The sequence below is a fragment of the Giraffa tippelskirchi genome, chromosome 6, assembly GCF_054371585.1.
Source record: "Giraffa tippelskirchi isolate mGirTip1 chromosome 6, T2T-mGirTip1v1.2.pri, whole genome shotgun sequence".
Classification (NCBI taxonomy): domain Eukaryota; kingdom Metazoa; phylum Chordata; class Mammalia; order Artiodactyla; family Giraffidae; genus Giraffa; species Giraffa tippelskirchi.
Window position 1 is genome coordinate 24,835,880 of NC_137280.1, and position 11,420 is coordinate 24,847,299.

Sequence of the window (11,420 nt, forward strand, 5' to 3'; positions counted from 1 at the left end):
TGGGCTCAAACTTATGTACTGCACTGCCATCATCCTTCCAGTACTTAAGCCTGACTTCAAAATCCCAGATCATTTAAATCATAGCAGGCAAAGCTAATTCTTCACATACTTATAACTACATTGGACTTACATCTTTACATGGTGGTTAAGTCCCAAAGTCTGTGAATATGGCAAAAATATCAGCTAAACAAAATGATCATAGAAAGTCTCTTATTAAAGTGCCATTTTGGAGAAGAATGTAGAATCTCTCAATAATTTGAACCCAAGCATTTTTTCTCCAATGCTGCAGTACTTGCTATACAGTTTTATTTCCCAACCTTTTAATCTCTTTGTTTACTTTTTCCTCAACAAATATTTTAAAGTTTTACTACTGAAAAAAGTATCAGTCTGCACCTTGATAGCTCATGGGGTAAGATCATTATTTTTACAATAATACAAATAATAGGGCTTGTCAGTGTAACCTAGAAATTTGAGAAAAACATCAATGTTTTGTTTTCCTCCTTTTTACTTTACAGTGAAAATGTAGAGGATGTTCTCGTTACCGTAGCTGAAGCCACATGTGATGTAGAGTATTCCAACAAGACATGTATCATCTGCATGACAAATGCCCACACTCCTTCAGGGTGGGCTCCAGTCCATGTCAGCCTCAGAAGCACCGGCCTGGCCAAACGGGTAACAGTGCTGTGGCATAGACTAGTCTCAGCAGTAGAAAAACTAGCCGTATGAGAAATGAGGTCACTAGTAATGAACTTTTTACTTTGTTAATTTCTCCAAAAAATAACTGAGATGTGACTATAATAAATTTAAAGCAGGTTTTTTTTTTTTACTGATTACTAAATGTTTATTACTAAAATAATTATAATTTCAGATTTCTGATTATTCTGGGTTGCAGGTAATTGGTAATAGATTTTTTAAGTTTTTTATTATTGTGAAATGAATGCACTGGCAGCTCTAATGTAGGTTATACTTTATTATTAATGAATATATTCATTGTCTTAGATTTCTTTGTTTTGAGAAATTAAATGAAGAACTGTGATGAAATCTCTGAATTAAGTTTTTGAAGTCTCTTGTGTTCTGTTACAGGCTAATGCTGACTTCCTGTATGTGGATGCTTGGTCCTCCAGCTCCTCATGGGGAGGAAAATCTCCCCCAGAGGAAGGCTCCCTAGTTGTTATTACAAAAGGACAGACAATTTTGCTGGATCAAAATACCCCCATCCTAAAAATGTTGCTTATTCAAGGTAAATTTCTGAAAATCTGTGTATAAGACTCTGCCTGTGAAATGGTTCTGTGAGGTTAATTTAATCAAGATTCATGATTATGAACATCCATAGTTGTATCATGTTTCAAATTCAGAGTGTGGTGCTGAATTTATTAAATTGAGTGTTATTATCCATTTGTGGTTATGAAATTGTTTATTGTGTTGCCACCAGAATGTTTTTAATGAAATAGAATAGAAAATACCGGAATGTACCACATTCATATGGGTAAGCATGTTTTAAAGTTAGATATTTCATGAAACTTTTGTTTTAATAACTGTATGTGTTTGTGTGTGTGTATGTGTAAGCGAATCCACATGGAGTGCAGTTAACAGTAAAATAGTATTTCCTATTTAGAAAACCTAGTATAATGGGCCCTGGGGGTTGTAAAAACCATGGAGATTTGCTAAATTCTATACTAAATGGCCCCCTCTTGCTCCTCTTGGATGTCAGATTATGATTTAACCTTTGCCTGTGAACCTGCTTTCAACTGTTACCCAAAGTTCTCTCTGCTTCTTAATATTCTATTTGTAATACAGAAAATTAAATAACCAGAACTGTTACAACTGTGTGTAAAAGGAAGAATAATTGGCAAGAATAAAACACTTGGAGCTTTAATGTAAAAACTTTGCCATAATGGTTTTAGCTATTCAAAGACCTTTGCATTTTGTTTTTGTTTCAAATCCTGGTATAATAGCAGTGTTTCACTTCTTTGAAGTTAATAACTATTGAACCTTTGGACAAGTGTCCACAAATTTACATCAGTCTCTTAAAAAATATATCCTAGCACATTCTTTAATTATGCTAATCATAGGCTGTAGCTATTGCTGGTGCAAATTAGTGGATAAAAGTTCAGTGCTAATGTTGACATTACAATACTTTCTATAAAAAGTATTTTTCCTTCTTTTCAATTTTTTGTTCTTAATTTAAATTTGAGGTCCTGTGTTTGTAGAACTAGAAACTGTAGCTGCACTATTTAGTAGCATTTAAAATAACAAATGATCAAGGAGAAATAATCTGCCTCAGGGTTTGATTTTACTTCATATTGCCAAAGAACTGAAGTGAAGTGACGTGCATAGTGATAGCGGATAGGAATAAGAAATTAAATTTTTAATGTATAATTTAATAAATAGCTTTTAATATGAATTTTCCTTGTGATATATTTCAAAATTGTATGGTTTTCAGGTGGAACTCTAATATTTCATGAAGCTGACATTGAACTCCAGGCAGAAAATATTTTAATTACAGATGGAGGCGTTCTGCAGGTATATGAGATAACTTGAACTGTGTTTATTGATAACCTCTCTCCATTTCTTTTTAAAATATCGTGTGTGAAATGGACAGTTAATTATGCTGGACTCTCACCAATTTACCTTTTTGTAGGTCTCAGTTCTTAGCACAAACTCTTTTTTTTCTGGATTGTAAAAGTTTCCCAGAATATTTTTGTGCTTTTAATGGGAAGATAAAGCATACTTTCAGAGAGCAGAAATTTAAATAGTGCAGAAAAAAATTACCTCTGAGATGTATGTGGCCAAAGTCAATCAGTATCCTTTCCAAAGGTCTGGCACAGTGTATTTGACTGACTGGAACATGTAAAGTTTATCTTTTGGAGGAAAGATACTGAGAATGGAGTAATCCATTCTCAAAAGAGGGGAGAGAAGGAAGGAATTTGCTTTTGGGTGATGAGAATCGTAGCTAATGAGTTTCAACTTTCTGAGTGATGCTCGTGAAATCCCTTGCAGATTGGGACAGAAGCAGCGCCATTTCAACACAGGGCAGTCATTACCTTGCACGGGTACCTGAGATCTCCTGAACTCCCAGTATATGGTGCCAAAACTCTGGCTGTGAGAGAAGGAATCCTTGATCTGCATGGTATGGCCAAAGGGCTCAGGGAATTGGTCCAGGAGAGACTAGCCAAGAAGCCAGAGATAATCCTCCTGATAACTCTCTAAATGCAGCCTTGCCAAGCTTCCCCTGTCTTTATGTATTCTCTCTTTACCCCCCTTTATCTCTTCCATCCTTCACAAAGGCCGGGTCAACCCCTACAGACCACCAAGACACACAACCAAGGTCACTCCTGGAAAGCTCTTCCATCACATTGTTTGCCTAATTTAGCACTTGAGACAGTCCATACTGATTGTTTTCTTTATTCATCTTATCTAAATAGAAAAGCATTTAGTCTGGAAGCAAAAATTGTCATGTCTTCCATTTGTATTTTAAAATGGGCTCTTTCTAACATACAACTATAAATTTATAGTTGGACTTTTCTGTAACTATATTCTGGAAAATTATCAGCAAATAAAAATGATTATGATCCTGTTTGTGGTATCAGGGTAGCATTGTTTAAAGGAAGCGTGGTGTGAACCTTTTTATATGAAGTCTTCTCTATTGCAATGTGCATGCATGCTAAGTCACTTCAGTTGTGTCTGACTCTGTGTGACCCTATGGACTGTAGCCCGCTAGGCTCCTCTGTCCATGGGATTTTCCAGGCAAGAATATTGGAGTGGGTTGCCATGCCTTCTTCCAGGAGATCTTCCCAACCCAGAAGTTGAACCCACATCTCTTATGTCTCCTGCATTGGCAGGCAGGTTCTTTACCACTAGTGCCACCTGGGAAGCCCTCTCTATTGTAATAATCTACTTCTTTTATAAGTTTATAATATATAAACATGATACCCCATTATGATCATATATGTCCTGCATTGGGCTAAATATATACACTAATGAAATTTTCAGAAATTTACACATTTCATTTGTCTCCAGATTATCAATTTAAGCAATTCATATCAACAACAACAAAGGTAATAAGCCTCTGCCCATTTTATCAATGTATGCCTCTGGCCATTTTATCAAGAGCATCATACTATTCCGGAGAAGGAAATGGCTACTACAGTATTCTTGCCTGGGAAATCCCATGGACAGAGGAGCCTGGTGGGCTAGTTCATGGAGTCTCAGAGAGTCGGACATAACCGAGGGACTAAACAGCAAAGTGATGCCATTTATACTGAGTTTTTATAAAGGAGATTGTCATAAATGAAATATATCATTGCAGGACTTTTACAAAATGTGGAGACCCATACATGTTATTACAAACGTGATTGTTACTTTCATAAAGCAAGCACTCTAAATGTTTCTTTTTTTTTGAGAAAGGTATAAGATGCTAAGTTAAAATGAATCTTCTCAAAAGTTATTCAATCCAGGAGATTAAAATGCATAAAGCTCTTAATATTCCAGAAGACATACCTGAGGAAACTCTCAGTTGGTTTGCATGTTGGCTCCAGGTCTGCCTGTTCCTGTGATCTGGACTCGTTTGGCTCATACTGCAAAGGCAGGGGAACGGACTTTGATTTTACAAGAAGCAGTAACATGGAAACCAGGAGATAAGATTGTAATTGCAAGCACAGGACACAGGTATGATATCTTCTGGATCTGATAATTTTGATTTAGAGTAGCAATTTGTAACTGTGTAGAAAAGGTATGATTCAGGAGGTCCACAGCCATTTAATTTAAATTTGAAACCTCAAGTAAAGAAGCCTGGACAGCCAAATATTTATTTGCCAGATGTTAACATTGAGGTGATCCCCAGCGTGTTGAGTTTTTATTGACTGAATTTACCATAAGAAAAAGTATAAATGTATACTAATAAAAGATTTTAGTCATTTTTCATGGTTCGGTTCCCACGTAAGATTTTATTTGACAAGGGCATTCTGCGATTAAAAGTTATTTGAAACCCTCTGAGTGATGTCATACAGAGTGCAGTAAGTCAGAAAGAGAAAAACAAATACCATATATTAATGTATGAATATGGAATCCAGAAAGATGGTACAGATAGTATCAATGATGGTACAGATGATTTCTGTTTGCAGGGCAGGAATAGAGACATAGACGTAGGAAATGGATAAGTGGACACAGTGGGGAAAGGGAGGGTGTAATGAATGGGGAGAGTAGCATTGACATATATACACAACCGTGTGTGAAATAGATGGGCTGGTGGGAAGATGCTGTATACCACAGGGAGCTCACCTTAATGCTCTGTGATGCTCTAGAGGGTTGGGATGGGGGGTAGGGGTGGGAGAGAGGTTCAAGAGGAAAGGGATATATGTGTACTTATGGCTGATTCACATTGTACAGCAGAAATTAACACAACAGTGAAAGCAATTATACTCCAATAAAAAAAAAAAAAGAAAACCCCTGAGTGAGAGCTTTAGCTGAATACATCAATGCATGCAAAAATGTAAATGAGCTTCTTTGTTTGGGGTCACCAAGGAGCACAGTTGAAAGCAGCTAGTTAAATCTTTTTAATCTTACAGTCTTGGCAGTGGTTCCCATGGAGCAAAATTGTTAGTAATGATTGAATTATAGGGACAAAATTATAGGGGAAGTAATGATTAACATGACCTTTGATGTCTGACATTTTATCATGAAACTGCTTATGACCCTTAATTACTGTTTAATTATATATTTTAGCAAATAAGAAATACCAGGAACAAAACTATTATAGCTATATCAAGAATACTGGTGGGGAGATAAATCAAGAGGGGCTTTATTTTTGCTTTATTCAAGTTATGAGTAATAGCAAAATTGGACATAGTTATGCAGATCAAGGAACAAATAGTAATTTATGACAAAAAAACAGCTAAGTTGTATTAAGGTCGTGACTCAGTTTAGAATTAAAATTCAAGATGGCATTTTGAATTTGTCCCTTTCCAAGTTAAAAATAGACTTCCAGATGTTAGAAAGAGTTAAATATATACTCAGCTTTATAAGCTACCCTCTTTTTTTTCTCTGCCCTTGGAATGGTATAATGGCAAAATTAAAAAGCAGCAAAATGACAGGGCTTACTAATAGAATAGGAAGTCCTCATAGCTTTTCTGGGTGAAAGAAAAGTATGTTTAGAATTTAGGGGTCGCAAAGAGTCAGACATGATTGAGCGACTGAACAACAAAACAAAGTTTTAATAAACAAGAATTTAGGAATTTCCCACCAAATCTAATTAGTTGCTCACTATTTCATTTGTAAATCCTATTTGAGAGTTTGCAAGGCTGGTGGTTAAGAATACTACTTCTAAAGTCAGTAGACCTAGGTCCAACCTCCAGCAATACTACTTACGAGGCCTACTGCCATATTATTTTGCCTCTCTGTACTTCACTAAAATTGGAATGCTGGTAGTATGTATCTCAGAATTATTGTAAGGATTAAATGAGTTAATATGTGACAAACAGAGTGGAACTTGGCTCAAAGTTAGTGCTATATATGTTGGATATTATTACAAAGGAAGGAAAGGTGCATTTAGGTGCACCTAACATATAAAAATCCTTTTGAGAATTTCTTTTCTAAAAATATCGTCTCCGTATCATCTGAATCCAAGAGAATTTGGAGAGGTCAGTCCAAATCACCTGAGGGATCTTGTAATATTATTGATACACCCTATCTCAAACATCCTTAATCTCCACTTCCCCCTCCCGCCTCCCCCTCTAATTCCTTCCTTGGGTCTTTGGGAATTATGTCTTTCCATCCACTTACCCTCTTGGAAAAAAACAACTTTGGTCTCCTGTTTCTTCTAGCTTTTCTCTCTCTCTCTCCCGCTCTCTCTCCCCATCCCTTTCTCTCTCTCAATTATTAAATACCATGCCCATTTCTTCCATTTCATTCTCACTCTCCATTTTTTTCCCTTTAAGCCCTACAATCTAATTTTCATCTTCACAAAAATTTTCCTAGTGACCTTCTGACTATCAGCTGTCTTCACTTCCTGCACATCACCAAGTTCTTTGGGTTCTGCCATTGAAATGCCTCTTCTACCAGCTTTCCTTACTTTCAGTTGAATTTAGACTCCCAGTCCCTCACGCTGGAATAGTCCATCATCTCCTTATCTGGGTTCCATTCCTCTACCTTCTTCTCTCAGGAATTTATTCTGCACTGATTTGATCAGTCAATCACATCTATGATTGAGTTGTGACAGGTACTCAGCAGACAGAATGATTCAATGGGTGCCTTACCTAGAGGAGCAGACAGGTATGGGAAGGACAGAGAAGTAAATAGGTGATAAATCTGCAGTGTGGTAACTGTGAGGACTAATGGGGCATCAGGCAGCACTTACTGGGAATCCAGAAAAAGGGCTGGGAAAGTTGAGACAGGTGCCTTCCAATCTATTTCACATGCAACATTGTTATTTGACCTGGGAGTTAAAGGAGGAGAAAGATTTGCCAAGGAAGAGAGGAATCAAAAAGCAGTGTCAGGAAGATACATTGATAACTCCCCTAAAGGCAGCTCTGTCAGTTGCTTTATGACAACCAAAAATGTGTCCAGGCATTGCCAAATGTCCCCAGGGGGATAAAATCACCCTTGGTTGGGAGCCACTGTGTGTGATCCTCAAAGTTGTAAAGGAGTTGTTCTTTTGAATACTTTAGAAAAAGTAAACTACCATCTTCAAATTCCTCATCAGCATATTGTATGACATAAAATTTTTTTTCCTATTTTACAGATGAAGTTTTAAAAATAGAATAAAACAAATACACCAAAACAATAGTGTGTTAATTTATATTAATTCCGAGAGCTTGTGGTTAAAATTTTTACAGACACAGCCAACGAGAAAATGAAAAAAGGACCATTGCATCTGTATCTGCTGATGGCAGGAACATAACGCTCACTGATCCACTGAATTACACACACTTGGGGATCACTGTCACCCTCCCTGATGGAACTCTTTTTGAAGCAAGGGCAGAAATTGGAATTCTTACAAGAAATATTTTAATAAGAGGATCTGACAACATGGAGTGGAATAACAAAATCCCAGCGTGTCCTGATGGATTTGACACAGGTAACTTTAGTAGCCTTAGTGTGTCAACTTAAATGTTTCCAGACATCGCAGAAATATTCCCTGTGGGCAAAATCAGCTCCTGTTCAGAAACTAATAGACTTGGTTATGCACTGGCAATAAATAAGCCCCAAATTTTAGTGAGATAGAATGGTAAAGGTTTATTTCTTATTTATGCTACATGTGTCCAGTATGAGTCAACAGGGGGCCTCTGATCACTGTAATTTTCCAGGATCTGGGTTGATGGAGGCTTCTTCTCCACATGGATTTCCGTGGTCTCCAAGACAGGAGATCAGAAGGCTGGGAAGTTAAGCACCAGCAGTTAGTTACTTTGGTCCTGAAGGGACGTGTGTCTCTTCCTCAGGTGTCAATAGTTGGGACTGGTTCTATGGCTATCCTTAACCTACCATAGTTCTCATATATATATAATATATACATATGTATATGGACTTCTCCGGTAGCTCAGCAGTAAAGAATCTACCTGCAGTACAGCAGCTGCAGAAAACGCAGGTTCCATCCCTGGGTCGGGAAGATCCCCTGGAGGAGGACATGGCAACCTTCTCCAGTATTCTTGCCTGGAGAATCCCATGGATAGAGGAGCCTGGCAGGCTACAGTCCATAGTGCTGCAAAGAGTTGGACACGACTGAAGCGACTTAGCATGCACACATGCATGTGTGTGTGTATCTGTGTGTATGTGTATATATGTTTACATAAAACTATGTATAACTATATAAATGTGTATAGTTAGGAAGCACAGTGCATTTAAGTCTCTTTAAATATTTTATGTGATCACTACTACTGTTGTTGTTGTTGGTTAGTTGCTAACTCTAAAGTGTCCAACTCTTTGAGATCCTGTGTACTGCAGCCGGCTAGGGTCCCCTGTCCATGGGATTCTCCAGGCAAGAATACTGGAGTGGGTTGCCATTTCCTTCCCCAGGGGATCGAACCTGCGTCTCCTGCATTGGCAGGCAGATTCTTGACCGCTGAGCCGCCAGGGAAGCCCGCTGCCATTACAATCCTATAAGTAGTCGAATAATAACTGGTACACCTTAGGTACAGCCTTTTCTTCAGTGGGAAGCATAAGACAAAGCTCACTGGATTCAATGTCAAGTGACCTGCATTCTGATTCCAGTTCATCTGCATCATCTCACTATGTCCATTGTAAACCTAGTTTCATCCTGTTTTATATAAAAATACTTCCTGTTCTGCCAACCTACTATCGTTGTAAGAATTAAGTGAGATAATGCGTGTTCTAATCTTGTACCAGTGTAAGATTGTATCAACTATGTTAATCCCAAATGTTGCAGAAAATAAATTCAGAGATAATAAAGGAAAATACCTTTATCAGCATTCATTCAGCCATTCAAATATTTATCTAGTATCTTTGAAAGATCCTAAAGTAAGTACTTTTGGGCTTCTCTGGTAGCTCAGACAGTTAAGAATCTGCCTGCAATGCGGGAGACCTGGGTTCGATCCCTGGTTTGGGAAGATGCCCCGGAGAGGGCATGGCAATCCACTCCAGTATTCTTGCCTGGAGAGTCCCCTATGGACTGAAGAGCCTGGCAGGCTATAGTCCATGGGGTCGCAAAGAGTCAGACACGACTGAGCGACTAAGCACAGCACAGCAAAGTAAATACTTTAGGGAATGCAGAGGTGAATAAGACAAGGCACTTACCTTCCTTACTGTGCAGAGAAGATAACATGAATGCAAACAATTATGTTATAGGATAAGATTAAAATTATATGTAAATAAAAAGATATAACTAGGTGTGAAAAGCAGTCTTTATATAATGAGAGGATTTTGACACGGTTTTCCTTTATTGTATCTTAAAAATTATTTTTAAAGGTGAATTTGCTACACAGACATGTCTCCAAGGAAAGTTTGGAGAAGAAATAGGAAGTGACCAGTTTGGAGGCTGCATTATGCTTCATGCTCCTATACCTGGTGCTAACATGGTAACTGGAAGGATAGAATATGTAGAGGTAAGAGGCACTATTATCAGCGGTTTGTCCAAAGTTGTCTATACAATGAGTATGTATTGAGCACCCGCTTTTTGCTAGATGCTGCTTATAATAATGCTTGGTAGAGGAGACAGATAAATAAACAATACATCTGTTATTCACTTATGTCATCGTGCCAAAATTTTGTTTCCCTGTTTTTCTTATACCCACCCCACATCAAATTCATTAACAAGTTCTATCCCAAAATAGTATATCCTGAATCCACTATTTTTCCAGCACTCCACCTGGTTCCAAACCCAAACCACTGTCACCTCTCACCTGGACTACTATGCTTTTCTCCTAGCTGGTCTTCCTGCTTCCACCTTCTCTGCAACAGAATCTTCACACCACAGCCAAAGTTCAGCATTTTTATTTTTTATTTTATTTTATTGGAGAATAATTGCTTTACAATATTGTGTTGGTTTCTGCCATTCATCCCCATGAATCAGCCACGTATGTCCGCTCCCTCCTGAACCCCCCTGCCATCTCCCTAGAGCCTATTATACAGAGTGAAGTAAGTCAGAAAGAGAAAGACAAATATCATATATTAATGCATGCATATGGAATCTAGAAAGATGGTACTGATGAACTTGTTTGCAGGGCAGCAGTGGAGGCATAGACATAGAGAACAGACCTGTGGACAAAGTTCAGGCTTTAAAGGGTGAATCAGATTCTGCCACATTGTGTTCAGAACTCTTCACTGGCTTCACAATTCACTTAAAACAAAAAGTCCAAGCTCTTCTGAAAGGAGCCACATCATCTGACCCCACCCTGGCCTCTTGCTGTCTTGTGTGAACTTCCCTTGGCGCCCGCCATGCTGGCCACAGAGGCCTCCCTGTGTCAGTGACCATGTCAGGCACGTTCCTAGCTCAGTTCTTTGCACTTGCTCTTCATTTTCCTTGGGATGCTTCTCTGCCAGGTACTTCAGTGGTTCACGCTCATTTCAGTCAAGTCTCTTCTCAAATGTATCTCTTGAGAGAGGACATGCCTCACCACCTTTATTGGAAAGAGCTGCCAAACCCCTATTTTTCTTTATAAACTCATAACTCCAGATATATTTCTGTTTTTTAATCTCTTCTTCTAGAACATAAACAGTCCTTCTAGTTTTCTACTGATTCCTGTGTAGCTGGAGCAGTGCTTGGTACATAGCAGGTTCTTAATTGACTATAAACTGAACAAATATATAAATGAATAAATATGCAAGTTATGCCCAAGATATCAGGAGCTCCTCTGTATCTTCAGTCTATATAATCTAGATTTAGCACAGTTTTTATCAAGTATTCAATAAAAGGAAGGAGGGTGTGAAGGAAGGAAGGATAGTAAAATCCATAAATCTGTTAAATTGGG

General features: G+C 38.1%; 1 protein-coding gene across 1 annotated transcript in view; it reads left to right on the forward strand.

Annotated features, from left to right (window-relative positions):
- Nucleotides 1-11,420, forward strand: part of PKHD1L1 (PKHD1 like 1) — a 165,327-nt gene that overhangs the window by 87,437 nt on the left and 66,470 nt on the right. Inside the window, exons 42-48 of the mRNA XM_081503071.1 lie at nt 516-672; nt 1,084-1,240; nt 2,444-2,523; nt 3,001-3,130; nt 4,539-4,668; nt 7,833-8,074; nt 9,919-10,055. Of these exons, the coding sequence (XP_081359197.1) occupies nt 516-672; nt 1,084-1,240; nt 2,444-2,523; nt 3,001-3,130; nt 4,539-4,668; nt 7,833-8,074; nt 9,919-10,055 (1,033 nt within the window). The remainder of the gene's footprint in view (nt 1-515; nt 673-1,083; nt 1,241-2,443; nt 2,524-3,000; nt 3,131-4,538; nt 4,669-7,832; nt 8,075-9,918; nt 10,056-11,420) is intronic.